The sequence below is a fragment of the Xenopus tropicalis genome, chromosome 6, assembly GCF_000004195.4.
Source record: "Xenopus tropicalis strain Nigerian chromosome 6, UCB_Xtro_10.0, whole genome shotgun sequence".
NCBI lineage: Eukaryota > Metazoa > Chordata > Amphibia > Anura > Pipidae > Xenopus > Xenopus tropicalis.
Window position 1 is genome coordinate 5,254,910 of NC_030682.2, and position 27,219 is coordinate 5,282,128.

The 27,219-nt window shown below is 50.2% G+C and overlaps 5 protein-coding genes across 5 annotated transcripts; 3 read left to right on the forward strand and 2 right to left on the reverse strand.

The window, feature by feature from the left end:
- The first annotated feature begins 1,771 nt into the window (after positions 1-1,771).
- Positions 1,772-9,071, forward strand: LOC101731994 (gastrula zinc finger protein XlCGF8.2DB). The gene is made up of 3 exons (XM_004919051.4): positions 1,772-1,860; positions 4,816-4,908; positions 8,130-9,071. Exons 2-3 carry the CDS (start codon positions 4,821-4,823, stop codon positions 8,930-8,932), a joined length of 891 nt encoding a protein of 296 aa, XP_004919108.1. The 5' UTR covers positions 1,772-1,860; positions 4,816-4,820; the 3' UTR covers positions 8,933-9,071.
- Positions 9,072-12,978: 3,907 nt separating this feature from the next.
- Positions 12,979-13,436, forward strand: LOC101732059 (histone H2A type 1). Its single transcript, XM_004919052.4, has one exon. It carries the CDS (start codon positions 13,020-13,022, stop codon positions 13,410-13,412), a length of 393 nt encoding a protein of 130 aa, XP_004919109.1. The 5' UTR covers positions 12,979-13,019; the 3' UTR covers positions 13,413-13,436.
- Positions 13,437-14,394: 958 nt separating this feature from the next.
- LOC116411629 (histone H3) lies at positions 14,395-14,891 on the reverse strand. The gene has a single exon (XM_031904315.1). The coding sequence runs from the start codon at positions 14,857-14,859 to the stop codon at positions 14,449-14,451; it is 411 nt and encodes a 136-aa protein (XP_031760175.1). The 5' UTR covers positions 14,860-14,891; the 3' UTR covers positions 14,395-14,448.
- A 1,291-nt stretch (positions 14,892-16,182) lies between these two features.
- LOC100492813 (histone H2A type 1) lies at positions 16,183-16,677 on the reverse strand. Its single transcript, XM_002942339.5, has one exon. It carries the CDS (start codon positions 16,631-16,633, stop codon positions 16,241-16,243), a length of 393 nt encoding a protein of 130 aa, XP_002942385.1. The 5' UTR covers positions 16,634-16,677; the 3' UTR covers positions 16,183-16,240.
- A 162-nt stretch (positions 16,678-16,839) lies between these two features.
- On the forward strand, positions 16,840-17,997 carry LOC116411635 (histone H2B 1.1). Its single transcript, XM_031904324.1, has one exon. The coding sequence runs from the start codon at positions 17,042-17,044 to the stop codon at positions 17,420-17,422; it is 381 nt and encodes a 126-aa protein (XP_031760184.1). The 5' UTR covers positions 16,840-17,041; the 3' UTR covers positions 17,423-17,997.
- Positions 17,998-27,219: the final 9,222 nt, after the last annotated feature.

The window sequence follows — 27,219 nt, forward strand, 5'->3', positions numbered from 1 at the left end:
CAATGGCCCCTTTATTGGGGCTCCCTATAGATCCTCTCAGGTCCCTGTCTGGGTTTCACATGAGGGGTGGGCGTGTCCTAACGGTCCCTGCCAGAAGCACAGTAGGAGGGGGAGAGCCAATCACAGCCCTGCACTCACACAAGCACAGACAGGCTTCAGTTCCCTATCAGGGCAGCCTAGCTGCTGATTGGTTCCTATCCTACAGTGCCGCCGCCCCCCTGCACAGCCTGGGAAAGGAGGCAGCAGGAAGTGGAACTGATGGGCGGAGCTAGTGGGGTTTGGGGGGAATCTTAATCAGCCTGAAACACAACTTTTTCAATACACTGACATTCTTATTTTTCACACATGTCCTGGACCAGCTGGGTCCAAGCACTACTGTCCTGTCTGACAGTGGGAAAGAGCAGCCCAGGGAAAGGAATTCCAGAGAGTCGGCTTATTGTATGGTTATTGACTGGGGTAGAACAGGTTCTGGTGGGCACGCAGGCCTCAGTGCTATACAGGGAACAAGTTCTCAGACTTTTATGTAAAGTAGAAGGAAATGTCAAATACTTTTAATAAGGAATAAGTGCCGGGGTCTGACTGGGCACAAGGAATAGGAAATAGCAAAACAGGCGAGCACTCACCAGATGGGTTTAACTGCAACTTGGTACTCCGTGCTGCAACGTCTCAAACCTGCCTCCAATCCAGGCAAAACGCAGGGAAATATGGATAAATTGTGGACGGAGCACAGGAACATCCTTCCATAAAATATCACTTTTATTCAAACGATTAAAACCATTAGCTTCTGATGAAGTGGCGAGAAGCCATGAAACGCGTAAAGCTGTGGGTGCCTAACTCCGTGATGGTTTTAATCATTTTGAATAAAAGTGATATTTTATGGAAGGATGTTCCTGTGCTCCGTCCACAATTTATCCATATGGGCACAAGGAATAAACCTGGTGGGCTACTGATTCCCACATGGAAGTGTTGGTGTTCCCCCACTGACTTCCCTCCTCCAATTGCAGTAAGGTATATGCACTTGGGGGGGGGGGGGGGGGGGGGGTTGGGCAGGGGGCCCTGACGTCAGGAGTGCTGCTACAATGAGGTGAGTAGAAAAAAATCGCCTCAGGCAGCAGCACCCCCGATGTTGCTAGGGCTGGCAAAAAGCCACTCCTGGTAACTTTAGGAGCTGAATTTCGAGTTTTTAAAACGTAAATTCAGTAATTGCAATTGCGCTCTCTACACTAGCAATGCACCCCCCCCCCCCCCATCTCCTCCAGTGCTGTAAAGTTGAGGGGGGGGGGGCAGCATTGGAGGAGCTTGGGATGCCTGGCATGGCAGTCCTGGTTGGCCCTGCAGAACCCCAGTTTGGCCCTGGCTCTCACCATATTACTCTCCTTGGTGCTTCGCCTGCTCTGGAACAAATTATTTTGCAGAGATCTGAAATCATTTTCCTCTTTGTGGTGCTTCTGCTTTGGATACAGAGTGCCAGCGCATATATGTTTACATTCTGAGCACCATTGGCATTATCCAATCTTCCCTGTATTTACCCAGGAGCAGAGTTCTCTATTCTCTGTGCTTCCTATTCCAGGGCTGCTCTCTTTCCCATTGCCATGTAGGGACAGGGGATTACTGAATATATTCTCCCTCTCACAAGGGAACACATTATTCTATAGCGCCTATACTGTAAGCCCTGGCCCTGGTCTGCTGTTTTAATGTTCAGCCACTAGATGTCACTATCGTAGTGAGAGTGTTAGATTTTACCTTTCACCACTAGGTGTCACTATTTTCTATGGGAACAAATGCGTTTCCCGGTTTCCTTCCTGCCTTGTATTCTAATGCACAGTTCGTTACTTCCTGTGAGCGGGACTGCGGCCAGAGGTACAGTTTGTCTTTCTCTCTCTTTGCCCCGCTGCCCCCAAATCATTGCAGGGCCCTAGGTGCCCTTCTGTGTGGCTTTTATACTGGCACAGAGCTTTCCCATTGGGCAGCTACAGGGAGGCTCAGGGTTTTGTGGGTTTTCTTACCGGCAGGGGATTGTGGGAGTTGTAGTACAACAGCTGGAGGTTGAATATGCCTGATATAGGAAGGTTACAAGATCACTAGAAAAGCCAGCTGAAAGTCTGCGCCGATTGCAGTTGAATTTAACAGCAGCCCTGTAACATGTATTTATTAGACATGACCCTGCATTTCCAGCGATCTGTTTCCCTTCTAATATATAGCGATATAGCCAATAACTTGCCTGAATCGGTCACACGTGTGTATAAACTGGATACATTCAAACACCTTGATTATTTTCCTATAATTTCCATTTTAGCAAGTGTAACACTTGACTGGCTTTTTAGGGGTAATATACCAGGCTAGTTGGACACTTAGAGCACGTGTTACAGCAACCCCCTTTCCCAGGATGGGCCTCCGCTATATGGGAGCTATGTCAGGGGCTTTATGGTGTTGTTAAACTACAACTCACACTGGTGTTGTGCAATAGATCAAAGTGATAGGACGCCAGGAGCTCTTGCAGATGAACTATATGCAGATTTATTGGACAAGGCACATACAGAATAGTGCAACAGGGTATATACTCACAGACACAGCAGTATAGGAATTGGTCACAATGGAATACAGCAGATGTGACACTTAAGGAAACAGTATAGCCCACTTGGAGGATATGCAGAGTATTAGCTGTATACCAGGAACGGATCCCCTCCAGCCAACTATGGTTCAGGGTGAGGAACTGCCTGAATCCTGCGTCTTAAAGGAGACACATCCTATAAAAAATAACAATGTACCAATGAATTATACTCCTCTAGATATAGAAGGATTGTGCTTAAAGTTGTGTTTCTGACTGATTTATTGAGAAATTCCCCCAAACCCCACTAGCCCCGCCCATCTGTTCCACTTCCTGCTGCCTCCTTTCCCAGGCTGTGCAGGGGGGGGGCGACACTGTAGGATAGGAACCAATCAGCAGCTAGGCTGACCTGATAGGGAACTGAAGCCTGTCTGTGCTTGTGTGAGTGCAGGGCTGTGATTGGCTCTCCCCCTCCTACTGTGCTTCTGGCAGGGACCGTTAGGACACGCCCACCCCTCATGTGAAACCCAGACAGGGACCTGAGAGGATCTATAGGGAGCTCCAATAAAGGGGCCATTGTTACAGATAGGGTTAATGTTTAGCCCAAAGGGAAACCAGCACCGGATATTATTCATAATTGCCTACAGGGTTAGGGGTTTTCCCATTTATCCAATATGTCCCCTTTAACTGTGGTCCCTACAGCAAGGCATACAGAGCCTGGGTTGGACTAAACCCTTACAGTCTCCTTTGATGGGGCTAGTGCTGCCCTTACTAAATAAGCTATCTATGCTCACCACTCCTAGAGGGCGCTATTACATAAACTGACTGTGCTGGCTAATTCTCATTCACGGGGCCCTGTCCCCGACTTATCACTAGGGTATGAGGTCCCCTAGGGCACAAATGGCTTCTGGGTCTATGTTTTGGTCCAGGCTCAATTGCAGCTCTGCCCAGAACACTTCCTTGTGCAAGACACTATATAGTCTGCCAAGGGGAGTGGTCAACCTGGGCTAAACCTATGAGGGATAGTGTCTCAGCTGTAACCTGAGTACAGAGGGCTCTGCCCTATAACAGTACAGATATCAGAAAGTAGGGATATTAAGCCATAGGGCACTTAACCCTATGAGTCCCTACACAAGCAAAAAGCCCCCCACTGGGAGGCCCCCAAGGGGTCTGGTAGGTTTTTTCCAAATTTCTGTTGCCCTGGGTAGAGACGGTGCTCTTGTTCCAATAGGGGCTGAATCAAGGGATTTTTCAATTGTTCTTCATTATTTATTTTGTACAGTTTTTGAATTATTTGCCTTATTCAGACTCTTTCCAGCTTTCAAATGGGGGTCACTGACCCCGGCAGCCAAAAAACTATTGCTCCTGATGGATACTTTTTTTTACTTATCTTTCAATTCAGGCCCTCTCGTTTTCATATACCAGTCTCTCATCGCAGCTCCACCTTAGCAAGTCCCTGGTTGCTAAGGTAATTGGACCCTAGCAACCAGATAGCTAAAATGCCAAACTGGAGAGCTTCTGAACAAATGGAAAAATAATTAAAGAACCACAAACGATAAAAAATGAAAACCAATTGCAAATTGTCTCAGAATATCAATGCCATACTAAAAGTTAACCCAACCCCTTTAAGATGCCAGTGCAGCTCCCGGCAAGGGGAATTTTCTCCTGAGACCCTTTGGGGGCTCCCTGGCTGTAGCGAGACTTCCCTGGAATCTGCCCTCGTGTGGTAGGAAAACTCCTTCCAACGGCCAGTAGGATCCCATCCCCCAGGAGAGCTGTTTAGTCTGCAAGGTTATTCTCAGCTACTGTTATCCCTTGGGTGTGTTTAAAGGGGAACTCTGCCCTGCTGGTCTGTGAACTGATTAAGAAGGACACTTCACTGTTAATTTGGGGGCACCACTCGGGGGGGGGGGGGGGTGTACTATGTACCAGGGGTTGTTGAATGGGAGTGGGCTACTCATCCTCTATTACTGCATCTCTATGGTAGAAAGGCGTTAAAGTGTGGTGTATCCCTGTTTTGTACCAGTTTCCAGCGCATAACACCTGGGGGGTTCCAGCAAGTTAATAATTAAACAAACACTATGTAATGAGGGGACGTATCATGTGAGAAGCAGATTTCCACTTTATCTACTTCATGCCGCTCCCTGCCAGGGGCACTCGGCACTTTCTCCAGCAGTTTGTACTTCCCTGTATGAGACAGAGCTGTGATTGGCTCAGAGCCGCAAGGATAATGGATTCAATGTTAAATGTCTGTTTCATTTTGGCAGGTTAAATGGAGTTGGAATTATTAAAAGTCAAGAAGGAAGAACTGGAATGTGAAGATCTAAACCCATTAGAAAGCTCAGCATTTAATTATGGGGGTAAGTAGCCAGGGACTCCATCTGGTACTACAAATAGCTCTGCTGGTGAGACGGACAGAGGGGGAGTGAGAGGGACATAGGGGGAGAGAGAGGGGGAGGGAGAGGGACAGAGGGGGAGTGAGAGGGACAGAGGGGGAGGGAGAGGAACAGAGGGGGAGTGAGAGGGACAGAGGGGGAGGGAGAGGGACATAGGGGGAGAGAGAGGGGGAGGGAGAGGGACAGAGGGGGAGGGAGAGGAACAGAGGGGGAGTGAGAGAGAGAGAGGGACAGAGGGGGAGTGAGAGGGACAGAGGGAGAGAGACAGGGGGAGTGAGAGGGACAGAGGGGGAGGGAGAGGGGGAATGAGAGGGGGAGAGGGACAGAGGGGGAGTGAGAGGGAGAGGGGGAGTGAGAGAGAGAGGGACAGAGGGGGAGTGAGAGGGAGAGGGAGAGAGACAGAGGGGGAGTGAGAGGGACAGAGGGAGAGGGACAGAGGGAGAGGGACAGAGGGGGAGTGAGAGGGACAGAGGGGGAGAGGGACAGAGGGGGAGTGGGACAGAGGGAGAGGGAGAGAGACAGGGGGAGTGAGAGGGACAGAGGGGGAGAGGGACAGAGGGGGAGTGAGAGGGAGAGGGACAGAGGGGGAGAGGGACAGAGGGGGAGTGAGAGGGACAGAGGGGGAGTGAGAGGGAGAGGGAGAGAGACAGAGGGGGAGTGAGAGGGGGAGAGGGACAGAGGGGGAGTGAGAGGGACAGAGGGGGAGAGGGACAGAGGGGGAGTGAGAGGGAGAGGGAGAGAGACAGAGGGGGAGTGAGAGGGACAGAGGGGGAGTGAGAGGGAGAGGGACAGAGAGAGAGGGAGAGGGACAGAGGGGGAGAGGGACAGAGGGGGAGTGAGAGGGACAGAGGGGGAGTGAGAGGGAGAGGGACAGAGAGAGAGGGAGAGGGACAGAGAGAGAGGGAGAGGGACAGAGGGGGAGAGGGACAGAGGGGGAGTGAGAGGGACAGAGGGGGAGTGAGAGGGACAGAGGGGGAGAGAGAGAGGGACAGAGGGGGAGAGAGAGAGGGACAGAGGGGGAGAGAGAGAGGGACAGAGGGGGAGTGAGAGGGACAGAGGGAGAGGGAGAGGGACAGAGGGGGAGTGAGAGGGACAGAGGGGGAGTGAGAGGGAGAGGGACAGAGGGGAGTGAGAGGGAGAGGGACAGAGGGGGAGTGAGGGGGAGAGAGACAGAGGGGGAGTGAGGGGGAGAGGGACAAAGGGGGAGTGAGAGGGACAGAGGGGAGTGAGGGGGAGAGGGACAAAGGGGGAGTGAGAGGGACAGAGGGGGAGTGAGAGGGACAGAGGGGGAGTGAGAGGGACAGAGGGGGAGTGAGAGGGACAGAGGGGGAGTGAGAGGGACAGAGGGGGAGTGAGACAGAGAGGGGAGTGAGAGATAGAGGGAGAGGGACAGAGGGGGAGTGAGAGGGACAGAGGGGGAGTGAGAGAGAGAGGGGGAGTGAGAGGGACAGAGGGGGAGTGAGAGGGACAGAGGGGGAGTGAGAGGGACAGAGGGGGAGTGAGAGGGGGAGTGAGAGGGGGAGTGAGAGGGGGAGTGAGAGGGACAGAGGGGGAGTGAGAGGGAGAGGGGGAGTGAGAGGGACAGAGGGGGAGTGAGAGGGACAGAGGGGGACAGAGAGGGAGAGGCAGACAGAGGGGGAGTGAGAGGGACAGAGGGGGAGTGAGAGGGAGAGGGGGAGTGAGAGGGACAGAGGGAGAGGGACAGAGGGGGAGTGAGAGGGACAGAGGGGGACAGAGAGGGAGAGGCAGACAGAGGGGGAGTGAGAGGGACAGAGAGGGAGTGAGAGGGACAGAGGGGGACAGAGAGGGAGAGGCAGACAGAGGGGGAGTGAGAGGGACAGAGGGGGAGTGAGAGGGAGAGGGGGAGTGAGAGGGACAGAGGGAGAGGGACAGAGGGGGAGTGAGAGGGACAGAGGGGGACAGAGAGGGAGAGGCAGACAGAGGGGGAGTGAGAGGGACAGAGAGGGAGTGAGAGGGACAGAGGGGGAGTGAGAGGGACAGAGAGGGAGAGGGCTCAATCTTCAGGGTTAGGACCAGCAGCACTAAAATGAAATTCATTAATTAGAGCTGAAATTGTTTTTAATGCAGAAGTGGAGCCGTAGTTAATACTTACTGATAGTCTGCCCTGAAGGTCCTGCCAGTAAATCAACAGGTATCTCTAATTACCATGGTTTCTAGCAATTTAATGTTCTGGTGTAACGAACCCTTTAGAGAGAACCCTTACGTGTGCTGAGAGACAACAGAAGAAAGTTATACTTAAGGGCAAGTTCTCTAGTTATAAGCAGAGCAGGGAGGTTCCGGGCACAGGTGATGGGTTCACAGAACCTTTATAGAAACTACAGAATAGAATAAAAGTATTTTTTCAGCCCTCAGTCCCATTATACCTGTCTGTTCCTTTCCCTGGAGCCAGAGTCTGGCCAGAGCCATGCACCACTGCTCACTTGTGCTTGTGATTAGTGAGCTACACAGTGCAACTGCCACTGGCTGTGTAAACAGGCACCCAGTTAAAGGAGACATATTGGATAAATGGGAAACCCCTAACCCTGTAGGCAATTATGAATAATATCCGGTGCTGGTTTCCCTTTGGGCTAAACATTAACCCTATCTGTAACAATGGCCCCTTTATTGGAGCTCCCTATAGATCCTCTCAGGTCCCTGTCTGGGTTTCACATGAGGGGTGGGCGTGTCCTAACGGTCCCTGCCAGAAGCTCAGTAGGAGGGGGAGAGCCAATCACAGCCCTGCAGTCACACAAGCACAGGCTTCAGTTCCCTATCAGGTCAGCCTAGCTGCTGATTGGTTCCTACCCTACAGTGCCGCCGCCCCCCTGCACAGCCTGGGAAAGGAGGCAGCAGGAAGTGGAACAGATGGGCGGGGCTAGTGGGGTTTGGGGGAATTTCTCAATAAATCAGTCAGAAACACAACTTTAAGCACAATCCTTCTATATCTAGAGGAGTATAATTCACTGGCACAATATTGTTTTTCACACAATATGTCCCCTTTAAAAAAATGCTGTATGTTACTAAATAAAGCAGTAGAATGCGGGTGAGAGGCTTGTATTATATACTCAGCCCCCCTATCATATAACTAAAGGGGAACCTAAATGTGAAACAAGTGTATTATCCTTTATGAACTGGATTATCCTTATGATCCCTGTTTTATTTCATTTATTCTCTTTGTTACCTAGAAACCTGCCACAGGGACACTGACATCTCGAGACTTTGGTTACAACACAAAAGTCCAACAGGCCCAGAAGCCAAAACGTCTCTATACAGAGCCAATGAGCCCTTAGAGGCGGCTGGAGGAGCGTTGCCGGGGCAGCACAAAGCTCCGACTGACTCCGGCACTAAACATGGCGACTCGAGCAGCCTGAAGGTGTTGAGTTTTATCTGTAATAAATGCGGAGTGAGCTTTTCGGCGAGTGGCGACCTCCTGTCTCACCAGTGTAACCACTCGCTTATCAACCGACACAGCTGGAAGCAGCACCAGCTCAGAGCCCCCGTTTGTACTGAAACTGGGAAGCGCAACAGCGGCGCCAATAGTTCCCATCAGCTGCTCCGCACTGTAGAGAAATGGTTTCCATGCCCTGAATGTGGGAAAACCTTCAATGGGAGGGGCGGCCTTAACAAGCACCTCATCATTCACAGCGAGGAGAAACCGTTCCAGTGCCGGGAGTGCGGCAAACCCTTCCTGCGCAAACATTCCCTAGTGGAACATGAGCGAATTCACACAGGGGAGAAACCATTTAGCTGCTCTCAGTGCGGGAGATGCTTCTCTCGAAGGGGCGGCCTCTACAAACACCAGGTCATCTGCAACGAGGAGAAGCCATTCGCCTGTACGGAATGTGGCAAACGATTCTCCCAAAAGACTCTGTATCTTATTCACCAGAACAGCCACCCCCCCCCGTGCCCCGATTGTGGCAGAACCTTTGACAAAAAGGCCAATTTTCTAAAACATATCAAAACTCATAAAAAGTGGGTAAAACAGTAAATAGAGTTCCCAAAGGGATTCTCCTAAGGGGGCCCAGCCTGAAGGCCAGTTAGGGGGGGATTTGGGGTGAGTGCTTATTTGTGCCCTGGGTACCCCTGGAACTATAGCGGGGTGACTGTTACCCCAATGTTTCTATATATCTGTAACCTTGTTATGGGCTAAGGGGGCCCAGCCTGAAGGCCAGTTAGGGGGGTATTTGGGGTGAGTGCTTATTTGTGCCCTGGGTACCCCTGGAACTATAGCAGGGTGACTGTTACCCCAATGTTTCTATATATCTGTAACCTTGTTATGGGCTAAGGGGGCCCAGCCTGAAGGCCAGTTAGGGGGGTATTTGGGGTGAGTGCTTATTTGTGCCCTGGGTACCCCTGGAACTATAGCGGGGTGACTGTTACCCCAATGTTTCTATATATCTGTAACCTTGTTATGGGCTAAGGGGGCCCAGCCTGAAGGCCAGTTAGGGGGGATTTGGGGTGAGTGCTTATTTGTGCCCTGGGTACCCCTGGAACTATAGCGGGGTGACTGTTACCCCAATGTTTCTATATATCTGTAACCTTGTTATGGGCTAAGGGGGCCCAGCCTGAAGGCCAGTTAGGGGGGGATTTGGGGTGAGTGCTTATTTGTGCCCTGGGTACCCCTGGAACTATAGCGGGGTGATTGTTACTCCAATGTTTCTATATATCTGTAACCTTGTTATGGGCTAAGGGGGCCCAGCCTGAAGGCCAGTTAGGGGGGGATTTGGGGTGAGTGCTTATTTGTATAATTTTATTTTTATATAAAAAACACATACTGACGTACAAAGGATCAGTATTCTAATGCAGGGGTCTCAAACTCGCGGCCCGCGGGCCATTTGCGGCCCTTGGTACAATATTTTGTGGCCCGCACCAACGCCTTCTCAAAAGCAATGAATGGATCACGATTTTTATTGCGATTTAAGGGATAATGCAAGGCACGGCGGGCGGGAGCTGCCGATTGCGGAAATGAAGTTATGCCATCATAACAGTTAGCTGCTAAGGAGCTAATTGTGCACACAGAACGTCTTCCCATAATAACTGTTATGATGGCATAACGTCATTTCCGCAATCAGCAGCTCCCGCCCGCCGTGCCTTGCATTTTCCCTTGAAAGCCAATTTTTTGTGAAATCCCTTATGCGGCCCAGCCTCATCCTGACTTTGCCTCCTGCGGCCCCCAGGTAAATTGAGTTTGAGCCCCCTGTTCTAATGTATCTAATAAAAAATTGTTTCTAGCTTTATGTGTTTGCTCATCTTCTTGCTGCTATGTTGGAGCCGCTAGCATTACTGCACTGCAGGGCCATAAACAATAACTGCTGGGAAGGAAGTTTCTAAGGAGAAAATAAAGATACAAATCACTATCGGTAGGTACAGCTATTAGGGAGTGAGTGGGCGGCTCTGAGAAGAGCCTTTGGGTTTATATCGGTTTATGAGCAGATTCAGCCCCCGAAGCCATAGAGAGTGCGGCCCTGGCGCTTGAGAGCGTACACCACATCCATGGCGGTAACGGTCTTCCTCTTGGCGTGCTCAGTGTAGGTGACGGCGTCCCGGATGACATTCTCCAGGAAAACCTTGAGGACCCCCCGAGTCTCCTCATAGATGAGGCCAGAGATGCGCTTGACTCCCCCTCTCCGTGCCAGGCGGCGGATGGCGGGCATGGTGATGCCCTGGATGTTATCCCGCAGCACCTTCCTGTGCCGCTTGGCGCCTCCTTTCCCCAAACCCTTCCCGCCTTTGCCGCGTCCAGACATCTCTCTCTCTATTCACCGTACAAGGTAAACTAAAGTATTAGCCCTCCAACGGGCCCTTATATACATATGGACAGAACCTGGGAGGGACCTGAAATGATGGGTGGGGCTAAAATGACGATTTAGTGGTCACGGATTTCTATTGGTTACTACTAAATACACCAAACACATTAAGACATTGTCCTCCCGCCAAAAATGAAGCTTTGTTATTGGTTTATTTAAATGTCAGCTCCTTGGGCGATTTACTGATGTCTGCAAATCGGTTGTTGGATTTAAATCGCCCGCCAAAATATCAGCGCAAACAGGAATCAAATTAAGTTCCGCAGGAGAGGAAGGAAGTTTATATTGTACCTTATTGTGTGTGAGGAAATAATTTCCAGAAAATCCCACTCACACTGATCTCAGTATATTATCTGCCTCTCGCCACCTTTTCACACACTAACTCCGTGCCCCAGGCTCCCCCCATAACAATCCGCACAGTCAGACACCGCTCCGGTTATAGAAATCTCCCTGTGTGACCTCTGTAATCGGACGGAGAAATAAATCCGCCACATGATTTAAATCGCAGGTTCAGAACTGCAACAATGAATCCAGTAATAACGTAACCAATTCTCTCTCATTTGAGTTTGGGCCTAGATACTGTATCGATCACTACAGAAATATTCCCCAAGTGTTTACCGGTATAAATATCTGTACCATTCTATGGATCTAAAGTGCGCCCACCCGAGTTGTGCCGATACATCCCTGGGAATTCGGACAAACACTGAAATTACTAATAACCATCTGGCCTGCTTTCATATAAAGCAAAACCCCCCACTATGAAATTGTTTATCATGTCACAATGTTGTTACATCACGATATAAGTAAATCTAGGTACAGATCTTATAGGGAGGTGGTGAGTGGCTCTGAGAAGAGCCTTTGGGTTTATGAGCGAATCAGTACTCAGATTTACCCGTATGTGTCACACAGCCGTGTTTAGATAATGTGAGTGGCTCTGAGAAGAGCCTTTGTGTTGCTGGGAGTAGGGCAGGAGATGGGGCAGCAGTTACTTGGCGCTGGTGTACTTGGTGACAGCCTTGGTGCCCTCGGACACGGCGTGCTTGGCCAGCTCCCCAGGCAGCAGCAGGCGGACCGCGGTCTGGATCTCCCGGGAGGTGATGGTGGAGCGCTTGTTGTAATGAGCCAGGCGGGAGGCTTCCCCTGCGATGCGCTCAAACACATCGTTGAAGGAGACATATCCTATAAAAATGATGAATGTACCAGGGAATTATACTCCTCTAGATATAGAAGGATTGGGCTTAAAAAGTTGTGTTTCTGACTGATTTATTGAGAAATTCCCCCCAAACCCCACCCATCTGTCCCACTTCCTGCTGGCTGAATTCTCTGGATGAGCTGGGGAGCCGGCGGCCCTCCGTACCCTGCACTGTAGGGTAGGAACCAATCAGCAGCTAGGCTGACCTGATAGGGAACTGAAGCCTGTCTGTGCTTGTGTGAGTGCAGGGCTGTGATTGGCTCTCCCCCTCCTACTGTGCTTCTGGCAGGGACCGTTAGGACACGCCCACCCCTCATGTGAAACCCAGACAGGGACCTGAGAGGATCTATAGGGAGCTCCAATAAAGGGGCCATTTTTACAGATAGGGTTAATTTTTAGCCCAAAGGGAAACCAGCACCAGATATTATTCATAATTGCCTACAAAATTAGCCATTTTTCCCATTTATCCAATATGTCTCCTTTGACGAAGGAGTTCATGATGCTCATGGCCTTGGAGGAGATGCCGGTATCGGGGTGCACCTGCTTCAGCACCTTGTACACGTAAATGGCGTAACTCTCCTTCCTTGTCTTCCTGCGCTTCTTCCCATCTTTCTTCTGGGTCTTGGTCACCGCATTCTTGGAGCCTTTCTTCGCGGCTGGAGCGGACTTGGCGGGTTCAGGCATGATCAACTATCCTTACGCTTTCCGATATAGGAGAAAACTGTTTCCTCCTTCTCCCGGGCTGCTGCTGCTTTTATAGCCCTCCCCTGCAAATAAGGGAACTCGGAACCTGCGTCTGTAACTGGTCGGTTTGTGTCACATGGCATAAACCCTCCCATCTACAGCTACGGATTGGTGTTCCAGAAAGCGTCTGTGTGATTGGCTGCAATCGAACTTACATGACAAAAAAGAAAAAGGATGAATGCGCTTAGAGCAACTAACCCCAACTATGATTGGCTGAACCAGAATTCACCCAATTAGAGAAGAGAGGTGTGTCCTGTGCTGCCTACTAAACCCAGTACTGGGAGTAAGAACGCTACTTTCTTCTATTTCTTTGTAGTTGAGTTGTATTGGGGATCATGTCCGGCAGAGGCAAACAAGGCGGCAAGGTTCGGGCTAAGGCCAAGACCCGCTCATCCCGGGCTGGGCTGCAGTTCCCAGTTGGCCGTGTTCACCGCTTGCTGAGGAAAGGCAATTATGCCCAGCGGGTGGGAGCCGGAGCTCCGGTCTATCTGGCCGCAGTACTCGAGTACCTGACCGCTGAGATCCTGGAGTTGGCCGGGAACGCTGCCCGGGATAACAAGAAGACCCGCATCATCCCCAGGCACCTGCAGCTCGCTGTGCGCAACGATGAGGAGCTGAACAAACTGCTCGGAGGGGTGACTATCGCTCAGGGCGGGGTCCTGCCCAACATCCAGTCCGTGCTGCTGCCCAAGAAAACCGAGAGCTCCAAGTCGGCCAAGGGCAAGTAACGCTCCGAACGACAAGTCAAACTACAGAGAACCGAACACCCCAAAGGCTCTTCTCAGAGCCACCCATATAGTCACTAAGAATTGTAACAACTTGGTCTGTTCTAGACTTTCTCCATAGCTTTCAGATTAATGTACGATATTCGCTGCCAAGAAATTAACAAACTCCACTGTAATTTGCTTATTTAGTCCACAGACTGTTCCCCCCCCCCCACACAGACACGCTCGCCATAGGTTGGTCAGTGTCCTGCCCAGTCGCAGTATCGCAGGGGGAAGATATTTAGTGATGTGAGAACGAATTTGTTAGTAACACCGGTGCCTCTCAAGTCTTTGCCCTGTGCCCCCCCCCCCCAAACCCCTTGTCCCTCCCTCACACTGATTATAGAGCTGGGACTTTGCGATTTGATAGGGGGAGCGGCGGGGAAAAAAAAAGCAGCCGGGCATTAATACATTTCGGGGCACAATGGTGCCGGAGCCACAGACCGGGTGTCAGTGCGAGGGAACCGACTGTGTTGGCTCAGGCCCCGCTGATTCTCACACACTGTTCCCCTGTGTATCCCGGGCTGTAGCACATTCTCCCTCCCACGGCTGATAAACTTCCTACATTGCAGTAAAGCGCACTTGGGCCTTTCCTTTGGCCTCTCCCCTCAGGGCGATAACACCTAGAAACGGTGCAGGAATGGGACCCCCCCACCAGCTTGGGGGCTGATTATGGAACCAAAGCCCCTTTATATAGAGGGAAATGCGGATATTACACGGGAGTCAGTGGATAATCTGGGATATCTCTGTTAGTCCGCAGCAGGAACCCACTGGCCCTACTAGTTACTTATACCCGGGAGCCCCCCCCCTGTATAACAGCTGTATGAGCCGTGGGTTTGTCTCCTGTCCCTCAAAGGTTTCCGTGTAATCTGCCAAATGCCTGAATCCTACCGCAGTCACCTTCCCTCCCTACCGGCTCCTCATGTTCAGCTGATTTGATTGGGGATTTGGTGGCTCTGAAAAGAGCCTTTGTGCTGATGGGAGGCTGTGCGGGTTGGATCTAAGCCCTCTCGCCTCGGATCCTGCGGGCCAGCTGGATGTCCTTGGGCATGATGGTGACCCTCTTGGCGTGGATGGCGCACAGGTTGGTGTCCTCAAAGAGACCGACCAGATAAGCCTCGCTGGCCTCCTGCAGAGCCATGACGGCTGAGCTCTGGAAGCGCAGGTCGGTCTTGAAGTCCTGAGCGATCTCCCGGACCAGGCGCTGGAAAGGCAGTTTGCGGATGAGCAGCTCGGTGGATTTCTGGTAGCGGCGGATCTCCCGGAGAGCGACTGTGCCGGGCCGGTAACGGTGAGGTTTCTTGACTCCGCCGGTGGCCGGGGCGCTCTTCCTGGCTGCCTTGGTGGCGAGCTGCTTGCGGGGAGCTTTCCCTCCGGTGGATTTGCGGGCGGTCTGCTTGGTACGGGCCATAGCGATCTGATAAACCTGCTACTTTCAGAAACAAAAATAAATACAATAACAGCAACCAGCTATGCTCCTTATATATTGGCGCTATCTCCCTGTGATTGGTTAGCTATAGACCCGCCTCTTGCGTACTTAGCAAATGTCCTTTTCAATCAAAAATCCCGCCTAAATACTACTGCACTATTGGCTGTTCCCCATCGGCTCTGAGAAAACCGTAGAGACTACAAACATCCCGCCAAAACGGACCGACTGACTCGTCATATAATATCACTTGCTAAATGGGCAGAACCCCCGGGGTAGGATTTGGCTGCCATTAAGCGCTGAGCCCAATGCGCTTTCCCCGGGTCGCGGCGCCGCTAATAATAGATGTGCGAGTACAAAATAACCTCTACTTTCCGCGTCAGAACAGCGCAAACAGGGAGCTGCGCACAAAGCGGCTGCGGCTTCGTTGTACAATGTGACACTGGTGCGGCCTTGGGACTCGGACTTCCCGTTTCCGGCCTCCTGTTAGGGGGGAAAGCTGAATCTGTGGGCGTTACGGGTGTCAGTACCGCTTTGGCGGCCCCAGGTTGCTAGTTGAGTTGTGCAATAGCGGCACCTAGCGGGGAGTTGCGGTTTCACAGGCTCTTATTTTTAAGGAAATTGTAATAGTTGCCCGGGGGGGATGGGAAGGCTTTGGGTTTCATTAAATGAGAATTCGCTTTTATTACCCCCGCCCCGGTCCTAATTACTATGTAACAATTGGGTTCCCAGACGAGAGAGGGATAAGGGCAGATACTTTTATTCCCAAGAAGACAAGAGCCTGAGGCCGGTACCTCCCTGGCAGAGTAGGGGCCCGGGGAGTTGCAGTGTTGGCAGAAGGGGCGCACTAGGGACTATATACAGTAACTGGAAACACAATCAAAACCACAAAACTTATTTGTTGAATGTTCCCACTAATCTGTGGGAATCACATTCATATTCCCTGTATATAATCTGAGCCCCAAATCATAAAAATGACAAATTCAGAAATCCCCTCAAAATCAGTTCCCTGTAACATCCGACTCCCCTGGGATCAGAGAATAAGGAGAAGTTGGGGGGCACTCAGATCCCTTTACCCCGATACATTATTTCACCAACTCAGAAATCAATTGCAGCTCCCGTTACGAGGTTTATTGAACCCCCAAACAGCAACATTGTGTCCCTCCCTGTTACCGGCAGTGCGACTGTATCAGTCTGCCCGGGATAATCACCCCCCTTGCCCTGCTCTGAGAGGAGCCTTTGGGTTTATGAGCGGATCAGCAGTCAGATTTACCCGTATGTGTCACACAGCCGTGTTTAGATAATGTGAGTGGCTCTGAGAAGAGCCTTTGGGTTATTTGATGCTTAGAGTTCATCGTTCGGAGCGTTACTTGCCCTTGGCCGGCTTGGAGCTCTCGGCTTTCTTGGGCAGCAGCACGGACTGGATGTTGGGCAGGACCCCGCCCTGAGCGATAGTCACCCCTCCGAGCAGTTTGTTCAGCTCCTCATCGTTGCGCACAGCGAGCTGCAGGTGCCTGGGGATGATGCGGGTCTTCTTGTTATCCCGGGCAGCGTTCCCGGCCAACTCCAGGATCTCAGCGGTCAGGTACTCGAGTACTGCGGCCAGATAGACCGGAGCTCCGGCTCCCACCCGCTCGGCATAATTGCCTTTCCTCAGCAAGCGGTGAACACGGCCAACTGGGAACTGCAGCCCAGCCCGGGATGAGCGGGTCTTGGCCTTAGCCCGAACCTTGCCGCCTTGTTTGCCTCTGCCGGACATGATCCCCAATACAACTCAGCTACAAAGAAATAGACGAATGTAGCGTTCTTACGCCAAGTACTGGGTTTAGTAGGCAGCGCAGGACACACCTCTCTTCTCTAATTGGGTGAATTCTGGTTCAGCCAATCATAGTTGGGGTTTTAGGAAGCGCCAATAACTTGCTCTAAGCGCATTCATCCTTTTTCTTTTTTGTCATGTAAGTTCGATTGCAGCCAATCACACAGACGCTTTCTGGAACACCAATCCGTAGCTGTAGATGGGAGGGTTTATGCCATGTGACACAAACCGACCAGTTACAGACGCAGGTTCCGAGTTCCCTTATTTGCAGGGGAGGGCTATAAAAGCAGCAGCCCGGGAGAAGGAGGAAACAGTTTTCTCGTTTATCAGAAAGCGTAAGGATAGTTGATCATGCCTGAACCAGCCAAGTCCGCTCCAGCCCCGAAGAAAGGCTCCAAGAAAGCGGTGACCAAGACCCAGAAGAAAGATGGGAAGAAGCGCAGGAAGACGAGGAAGGAGAGTTACGCCATTTACGTGTACAAGGTGCTGAAGCAGGTGCACCCCGATACCGGCATCTCCTCCAAGGCCATGAGCATCATGAACTCCTTTGTCAACGATGTGTTTGAGCGCATCGCAGGGGAAGCCTCCCGCCTGGCTCATTACAACAAGCGCTCCACCATCACCTCCCGGGAGATCCAGACCGCGGTCCGCCTGCTGCTGCCTGGGGAGCTGGCCAAGCACGCCGTGTCCGAGGGCACCAAGGCTGTCACCAAGTACACCAGCGCCAAGTAACTGCTGCCCCATCTCCTGCCCTACTCCCGGCAACACAAAGGCTCTTCTCAGAGCCACTCACCTCCTCCCTATAAGATCTGTACCTAGATTTACTTATATCGTGATGTAACAACATTGTGACATGAGAAACAATTTCATAGTGGGGGGTTTTGCTTTATATGAAAGCAGGCCAGATGGTTATTAGTAATTTCACAGTGTTTGTCCGAATTCCCAGAGATGTATCGGCACAACTCGGGTGGGCGCACTTTAGATCCATAGAATGGTACAGATATTTATACCGGTAAACACTTGGGGAATATTTCTGTAGTGATCGATACAGTATCTAGGCCCAAACTCAAATGAGAGAGAATTGGTTACGTTATTACTGGATTCATTGTTGCAGTTCTGAACCTGCGATTTAAATCATGTGGCGGATTTATTTCTCCGTCCGATTACAGAGGTCACACAGGGAGATTTCTATAACCGGAGCGGTGTCTGACTGTGCGGATTGTTATGGGGGGAGCCTGGGGCACGGAGTTAGTGTGTGAAAAGGTGGTGAGAGGCAGATAATATACTGAGATCAGTGTGAGTGGGATTTTCTGGAAATTATTATTTCCTCACACACAATAAGGTACAATATAAACTTCCTTCCTCTCCTGCGGAACTTAATTTGATTCCTGTTTGCGCTGATATTTTGGCGGGCGATTTAAATCCAACCAACAACGGATTTGCAGACATCAGTAAATCGCCCAAGGAGCTGACATTTAAATAAACCAATAACAAAGCTTCATTTTTGGCGGGAGGACAATGTCTTAATGTGTTTGGTGTATTTAGTAGTAACCAGTAACCAATAGAAATCCGTGACCACTAAATCGTCATTTTAGCCCCACCCATCATTTGAATCTGCTCATAAACCGCTCCCTCACCCAATCATCCTATTCTCCAACACATAATCCTACCAGCAGGGGGCGCCATTAATCAATGTTCTACGCTTGTTCATATAATTCTGTGGATTTTATCTTTCTCACCCAAGATATTGTATTTCTATTTCATGCTTTTCATACTGAGTAAGGGGCTGCTGCAGGGCTTTACAATCCCCCATTTTTTTCATACACTTGTTACTTATTTGCACCTGAATAAAAAATAAAAAAACACTTAAATGCACAAATAAGATACCATTGTTTTAGAGAGTTTATTGGTTCTGGGCCACAGATGTAAAGTCTAGATTCACAGGAGGGAAGGTGACTATCTCTGTATACAGATCATTTCAGTGTGGCACATAATTGTTCAGGGCACAAGAAGTGGCATTAGATTCTTATTGGATCAAATGACTAATGTTGTAAAGGGTTAAATTACTTTGAGTTACTGATTTCAAAATATAAATGCGTAGGCAGGGAAGCCCCACATTGTATGCCCAAAACTGTTTCAGGCCCGGCTGGAACAAAATGGATACTAAGTGGCATTGACGTGGGCATCATTGCAATTCTATCTAAGTACCTGGGGTGCCGAGAGGTTTTATGACCTTGGATGATGGATTCTGAATAATAAATTCCCAATTGTCCTACATAGTCTTGTCCTGGGCATGAAAAGTGGCACCGAAGGTGGAAACTGTAGCAATTCTGGCAAACAAAGTGGCGCTTAGGCCTCCCCACCGGTGATTCAATTTATTGATGGTGGAAAGGCCTGTGAGAGAGATTAGTCGCCCGCTGAGGTTTATGGGTAACTAATCTCCCCGCGGCCCATTGTGCCAAGATTGTACCATTACATTACACACCTAGTTAGGGGCCGTACCTATCTGCGCCACTGCCCATCCAACACTATATAAATGGAAAGTAGGACCATCTAACCAAATATAGGGTTTAAGGCAAAACGTATCAGCAGCTAGGCCGACCTGATAGGGAACTGAAGCCTGTCTGTGCTTGTGTGAGTGCAGGGCTGTGATTGGCTCTCCCCCTCCTACTGTGCTTCTGGCAGGGACCGTTAGGACACGCCCACCCCTCATGTGAAAACCAGACAGGGACCTGAGAGGATCTATAGGGAGCTCCAATAAAGGGGCCATTGTTACAGATAGGGTTAATGTTTAGCCCAAAGGGAAACCAGCACCGGATATTATTCATAATTGCCTACAGGGTTAGGGTTTTGCCTGCTCCTCTCTACTGATGTGAGTCTCCAGTTATTTCATCCCTCACTTGGGGAAAGGAAACTCACCAGCGCCATTGCCCTGCGCAGCCGAGTGAAAGCCCAATGAAACCATATAATACACCGTATTGGCCTCACTGCCTGTATTATTGGCTTTAGAAAACATGACAAGTCCCGTTTAAGTGCAGGTTCGGTACCCAGTGATGCCTTTCATTTGGATCCCTCCAGTCTGTTCCAGTACAGACCCTATTGCAGAGGCAAAGCATCATGGGAGAAGTTCTGTCAGGGTTCTGTTGGCTCCCTTTCTCTCCTTCCTGTGAGTCTTTATGTGCTGCTGGTAACTGTACTTCCTGGTGAACGTTTTGCCGCAGTCGGCGCAGGGAGGGGTGTGGCTGTTCTGGTGAAGGAGATACAGAGACTTCTGGGAGAAGCGTTTGCCACATTCCGTGCAGGCGAATGGTTTCTCCTCATAGCAGGCCGCCTGGTGGCTGTTAGAGACTGCCCCTGTGAGTGTAGCTCCTCCCACACTGCTGGCAGCGGTACGGCCTCTCCCCCGTATGCACTCGCTCGTGTTCCACCAGGGCCACCCTGCGCTTGAAGGCTTTGCCGCACTCCGTGCAGATGAAGGGTTTCTCCCCGTTGTGAATGAGCATGTGATTCCGCATCCTGTAGCCTTCGGGGAAGAGTCGGCCACACTGGGGGCAGGGCAGGCATTTCTCCTCCGTGTAGATCAGCTGATGCGCTCGGGAAGCGTTGCCGCTGCTTTTCTGCTTCCAATCGCCCATACAGACGGGGGCGCTGAGCTGCTGGAGCCGCCGGCTCTGCCGGTTGATCATCGTGCGGTTACAGCAGTGCGACAGCAGCGCCACGCCGGCCGAGAAGCTTAACCCACATTTATCACAGATAAACCCCGCGGCTTTGGGTCCTGCTGGGAAACCCACAGAGCTTGCACTCAGCCTACAATCCAGGGTGGTCTGCGCTCTGGTCTCCGGCGGCCACAGCAGCATTCCCGGGCTCGCTAATGGCTCCTTGGCTGTATCTAATATAACAAAGTAGGTTTTAGTCCCTACGACTGGCAGAATCCCACAGTTCCACTCATTGGTCGGGCAGTTCTCTATTGGAAGAAAGAAAAATCTTGTCAGAAATGGGGAGTAAGTGGCAGAAATGCAGAGAAACCCATTGGCTTTATTCCTGTGAGCGCAGTGACAGCCCCGCAGCATAAGGTTCTATGGGACTGAGTGTTGGGCTGTTACAGAGGGAAGAACAAAACTACAAATACACATAGTTCAACATATTGACAAAGGGAGTGGGGGAAAGAGAGGGGGGGTAGTTCCCTGGGTACCCCTGGAACTATAGCGGGGTGACTGTTACCCCAATGTTTCTATATATCTGTGACCTTGTTATGGGCTAAGGGGGCCCAGCCTGAAGGCCAGTTAGGGGGGGATTTGGGGTGAGTGCTTATTTGTGCCCTGGGTACCCCTGGAACTATAGCGGGGTGACTGTTACCCCAATGTTTCTATATATCTGTGACCTTGTTATGGGCTAAGGAGGCCCAGCCTGAAGGCCAGTTAGGGGGGGATTTGGGGTGATTGCTTATTTGTGCCCTGGGTACCCCTGGAACTATAGCGGGGTGACTGTTACCCCAATGTTTCTATATATCTGTAACCTTGTTATGGGCTAAGGGGGCCCAGCCTGAAGGCCAGTTAGGGGGGGATTTGGGGTGAGTGCTTATTTGTGCCCCGGGTACCCCTGGAACTATAGCGGGGTGACTGTTACCTCAATGTTTCTATATATCTGTAACCTTGTTATGGGCTAAGGGGACCCAGCCTGAAGGCCAGTTAGGGGGGATTTGGGGTGAGTGCTTATTTGTGCCCTGGGTACCCCTGGAACTATAGCGGGGTGACTGTTACCCCAATGTTTCTATATATCTGTAACCTTGTTATGGGCTAAGGGGGCCCAGCCTGAAGGCCAGTTAGGGGGGGATTTGGGGTGAGTGCTTATTTGTGCCCTGGGTACCCCTGGAACTATAGCGGGGTGACTGTTACCCCAATGTTTCTATATATCTGTAACCTTGTTATGGGCTAAGGGGGCCCAGCCTGAAGGCCAGTTAGGGGGGGATTTGGGGTGAGTGCTTATTTGTGCCCTGGGTACCCCTGGAACTATAGCGGGGTGACTGTTACCCCAATGTTTCTATATATCTGTGACCTTGTTATGGGCTAAGGGGGCCCAGCCTGAAGGCCAGTTAGGGGGGATTTGGGGTGAGTGCTTATTTGTTACATAGTTACATAGTTACATAGGGTTGAAAAAAGACCAGTGTCCATCAAGTTCAACCCATCCAAGTAAACCCAGCACACCTAACCCACACCTACCAATCTATACACTCACATACATAAACTATAAATACAACCACTAGTACTAACTGTAGATATTAGTATCACAATAGCCTTGGATATTCTGATTGATCAAGAACTCATCCAGGCCCCTCTTAAAGGCATTAACAGAATCTGCCATTACCCCATCACTAGGAAGGGCATTCCCCAACCTCACTGCCCTCACCGTGAGGAACCCCCTACGCTGCTTCAAATGGAAGCTCCTTTCCTCTAATCTATAGGGGTGACCTCTGGTGCGTTGATTGTTTTTATGGGAAAAAAGAACATCCCCCAACTGCCTATAATCCCCTCTAATGTACTTGTACAGAGTAATCATGTCCCCTCGCAAGCGCCTCTTTTCCAGAGAAAACAACCCCAACCTCGACAGTCTCACCTCATAGTTTAAATCTTCCATCCCCTTTACCAGTTTAGTTGCAGTCTCTGCACTCTCTCCAGCTCATTAATATCCTTCTTAAGGACTGGAGCCCAAAACTGCCCCCCATACTCAAGGTGAGGCCTTACCAGGGACCTATAAAGGGGCAAAATTATGTTCTCATCCCTTGAGTCAATGCCCTTTTTTATACAAGACAGCACTTTATTTGCTTTAGTAGCCACAGAATGACACTGCCTGGAATTAGACAACGTGTGATCTACAAAAACCCCCAGATCCTTCTCCATTAAGGAAACCCCCAACACACTACCATTCAGTAGATAGTTTGCGTTTATATTATTTCTACCAAAGTGCATAACTTTGCACTTATCAACATTGAACCTCATTTTCCAGTTTGCTGCCCAGTTATCTAATTTTGTCAAATCGCTCTGCAAAGCGGCACATCCTGCATGGAACTTATAGTTTTGCACAATTTAGTGTCATCAGCAAAAATAGAAACAGTACTGTCTATGCCCCCCTCCAGGTCATTAATAAACAAGTTAAACAGCAAAGGACCAAGGACTGACCCCTGCGGTACTCCACTAACCACACTGGTCCAATTAGAAAATGTTCCATTTACAACCACTCTTTGTACTCTATCCTTCAGCCAGTTCTCTATCCAATTACAAATATTATGTTCTAGGCCAATATTCCTTAATTTGATCATTAACCTTCTGTGAGGTACTGTATCAAACGCTTTAGCAAAGTCCAAGTAGATCCCATCCACTGCCATTCCAGCATCAAGGTTCCTGCTCACCTCCTCATAAAAGGCGACTAAATTAGTCTGGCAAGATCTGTTACGCATAAAACCATGCTGGCACAAACTAATAGTATTGTGAACTGCAATGTATTCAAGTACCCTATCCCTTATTACCCCTTCCAAAAGTTTTCCTACTACTGATGTCAGACTAACAGGCCTATAGTTTTCAGGCTGAGAACGGGATCCCTTTTTAAATAACGGCACCACATTAGCAATCCGCCAGTCTCTCGGCACCATGCCAGACCTCAATGAATCCTGGGAAATTAAGTGAAGAGGTTTGGCAATCACAGCGCTCAGCTCATTTAATACCCTGGGATGAATCCCATCCGGCCCTGGACCTTTGTTTACCTTTACATGTTCAAGTCTCTTTTGAATTTCCTCCCGAGTGACCCATGCGTCAGTAGCTAAATTACTAGAACTGGGCATATTACAAGGGAAGCCTTCATTATCTGGCTCCTCAGATGTATAGACAGATGAAAAATAAGAGTTCAAAATTTCAGCTTTTTCCCCGTTTTCATCAACCAACTTACCCCCCCGTGATAATAAAGTTCCCACCCCTTCTTGCTTCATTTTTTTACTATTCACATAATTAAAAAATAATTTTGGATTCTTTTTACTCCTAGCTGCAATATCCCTTTCCATCTCTATTTTAGCTGCCTGATAGCTTTTTTGCATGCTTTATTTGCTTCCTTGTACCTGATGAAAGTTTCCGCTGTCCCAGCTAACTTGAATGCCCTAAAAGCACGTTTTTTCTTACCAACCTCGACAATAACACTTTTATTCAGCCATAAAGGTTTTGCTTTGCGATGCCTCTCCTTGCTTACAAGGGGGATATACTGTTGTGTATACCTGCAAAGCAATGTTTTAAAGATGTTCCATTTTCCTTCTGTGTCTAACCCCATGAAAAGCCTTTCCCAGTTGACACATTGCAGAGATGCCCTTATACTGGCAAAGTCTGCCCTGGGTACCCCTGGAACTATAGCGGGGTGACTGTTACCCCAATGTTTCTATATATCTGTAACCTTGTTATGGGCTAAGGGGGCCCAGCCTGAAGGCCAGTTAGGGGGGATTTGGGGTGAGTGCTTATTTGTGCCCTGGGTACCCCTGGAACTATAGCGGGGTGACTGTTACCCCAATGTTTCTATATATCTGTAACCTTGTTATGGGCTAAGGGGGCCCAGCCTGAAGGCCAGTTAGGGGGGGATTTGGGGTGAGTGCTTGTGCCCTGGGTACCCCTGGAACTATAGCGGGGTGACTGTTACCCCAATGTTTCTATATATCTGTAACCTTGTTATGGGCTAAGGGGGCCCAGCCTGAAGGCCAGTTAGGGGGGATTTGGGGTGAGTGCTTATTTGTGCCCTGGGTACCCCTGGAACTATAGCGGGGTGACTGTTACCCCAATGTTTCTATATATCTGTAACCTTGTTATGGGCTAAGGGGGCCCAGCCTGAAGGCCAGTTAGGGGGGATTTGGGGTGAGTGCTTATTTGTGCCCCGGGTACCCCTGGAACTATAGCGGGGTGACTGTTACCCCAATGTTTCTATATATCTGTAACCTTGTTATGGGCTAAGGGGGCCCAGCCTGAAGGCCAGTTAGGGGGGGATTTGGGGTGAGTGCTTATTTGTATAATTTTATTTTTATATAAAAAACACATACTGACGTACAAAGGATCAGTATTCTAATGCAGGGGTCTCAAACTCGCGGCCCGTGGGCCATTTGCGGCCCTTGGTACAATATTTTGTGGCCCGCACCAACGCCTTCTCAAAAGCAATGAATGGATCGCAATTTTTATTGCGATTTAAGGGATAATGCAAGGCACGGCGGGCGGGAGCTGCTGATTGCGGAAATGACGTTATGCCATCATAACAGTTATTATGGGAAGACGTTCTGTGTGCACAATTAGCTGCTAAGGAGCTAATTGTGCACACAGAACGTCTTCCCATAATAACTGTTATGATGGCATAACGTCATTTCCGCAATCAGCAGCTCCCGCCCGCCGTGCCTTGCATTATCCCTTGAAAGCCAATTTTTTGTGAAATCCCTTATGCGGCCCAGCCTCATCCTCACTTTGCCTCCTGCGGCCCCCAGGTAAATTGAGTTTGAGCCCCCTGTTCTAATGTATCTAATAAAAAATTGTTTCTAGTGTAGGGATCCATAGGGTTAACTAGTCCCTATGGCTTTAAACCCTGCAGCTTCCTGGTTTTGTGCTGTTACTGGGCAAAGACCCCTGTATCAGTTTTGAGTTCATATGTGTGATTATTGGTTCACAGGGAGACCACTCCCTTGGCACTCTGATATAGTGTTTAGCAGGGGGGTGGGTCTGCCTCTTTGGCTGCCTGTGTTCTGAGAGAGAGGAGCATTGAGCCTGGAGGGAGAAGACTAGGCCTCCAGTAAAGCCATGTGCCCCAGAGTGTGGTCAGCCACTCTGGTGAAGTCGGGGACAGGGACCCCGTGAATGAGGAGCAGTTAGAGAGCAAGTTTTGTGGAGCACTTTGTAGGAAAGTGAGATAGTGAGGGAAGGGAGCAGTTTGGCTCAGAGGAAAGTAGCTGTGGGAGTCCCAGACAGGCACTGTTGCCTTAGTGTAGGGCCACGGTTTAGACCTAGGAGGCAGGTAGTTTGAACCCTGATCCAGAGTTGCCGTGGGGCCTGAGGAGTGTGGTATCCAGCTAGCTGTTCCACAGAGTGAGCAACTGAACCGGTGGCACTGATCCTGCCCGGGCTCAAGGGGAGTTGGGGGGAGCGGGTGTGCCCCCTCTCTGTGCCCCCTCTCTGTGCTGTCCTCAGAGACTGCTATGCTAACTGATGTGTGAGTATATTGCATAACCCTGCAAGTTGCTTGTTGCTGAAAATAAACCAGTTCTACTGTTAAACTGCAAGAACCTTCTGGCGCCCATTTGTTATTCTGCACTGCACACAGCTACAGTGAGTTGTAGTTGCACTACACCCTAGCTCCGTTTGGTTACTTCCACATAGCGAAGGCCCATCCTGAAGGACTGAGTCGCGTGTACCCCATGCTCTAGACCTATCTAGTCGTGCTGTTGGCTTGTTACAGCCAAGAAAGGGTGCCATTTATGGCGCCCAACGTGGGGCGGAGCCATTATCCTGAGGGTGCTGAGCTGGTGTGCATGTAACTTTAAATTTTGCTGACAGGCTGCTGGACTCGATAGGAAAAGGCGCCTGTGGATGCTGATCGTGAATTCTATGTTGTATTTGGCCGTGGGTTCGGGCTTGAAGGTTCCCCCGAGAGTACCCATTGGCTGTTGAAGCCGTCAATCAATCGCTGTGGAGTTTGGCGCGCTTCTGTGAGATCCCGCGGGAAGTCATGCTTGTTGACGAGACTTCGCGGAGCGTCGGCCATTTTGTGACAGACCTCGGACCCAGATGCAAGCGCAACATGCTGCCTGAATGGGAGTTGGCAAGCGGTTGCTACCACTGAGGACTGCAACCAGATTAGTTCCAGATGACCGCGGCTGCGGACTGGATTGCTGTGAGAGGGGGGGTAAGCAAGCCATTTCCCCCGGGTGTTACTGCGCCGGCGGAACACCCCAACTGTAGTGACTTTTCCATAGACCCTGCTTTATCGTCTGGAGAGATGGCGGATAAAGGCCGGGAGGGTGGGAGAAATCTAAGGTGCGAGGTTATGCCCGGATTTCCCACTGGTTGGTCACCCCTATGGACTCCCAAGGACAGAGACACTTAGGGGGATGATCATGTTCTGTTACCCATAAAGGTGGGACAGGAGTGAGTTTAATAAAGTTGATGTTGGGTGGGGTGTGTTTTTAACAGTTGCATGCACCCACTGACTTTTTCTCCTTTACAGCCAAGCACACGATGGGGTTGTAAGTGGTTGAGAAATGGTAACATGTTTTTTCCGCAGGAACCATTGTACCTGGTATGCCTCAGGAGAGGGTACCTGAAGAGGATGTTTGGTACTGTGTGTTGCACTGTATATTATGATTTAAATGTGTGTTTGAACCATTGCCGGGACGGAATGTGTTTTCCCCCGGGTGAATGTAGGGATCCATAGGGTTAACTAGTCCCTATGGCTTTAAACCCTGCAGCTTCCTGGTTTTGTGCTGTTACTGGGCAAAGACCCATGTATCAGTTTTGAGTTCAGAT

Excerpts from the sequence above, each read along its gene's own strand:
- LOC101731994 (XM_004919051.4), top strand. The coding sequence starts at position 4,821 with ATGGAGTTGGAATTATTAAAAGTCAAGAAGGAAGAACTGGAATGTGAA. Across the intron at positions 4,909-8,129 it reads CTCAGCATTTAATTATGGGG|AAACCTGCCACAGGGACACT; the intron begins GTAAGTAGCCAG and ends TTTGTTACCTAG.
- LOC101732059 (XM_004919052.4), top strand. The coding sequence starts at position 13,020 with ATGTCCGGCAGAGGCAAACAAGGCGGCAAGGTTCGGGCTAAGGCCAAG.
- LOC116411629 (XM_031904315.1), bottom strand. The coding sequence starts at position 14,859 with ATGGCCCGTACCAAGCAGACCGCCCGCAAATCCACCGGAGGGAAAGCT.
- LOC100492813 (XM_002942339.5), bottom strand. The coding sequence starts at position 16,633 with ATGTCCGGCAGAGGCAAACAAGGCGGCAAGGTTCGGGCTAAGGCCAAG.
- LOC116411635 (XM_031904324.1), top strand. The coding sequence starts at position 17,042 with ATGCCTGAACCAGCCAAGTCCGCTCCAGCCCCGAAGAAAGGCTCCAAG.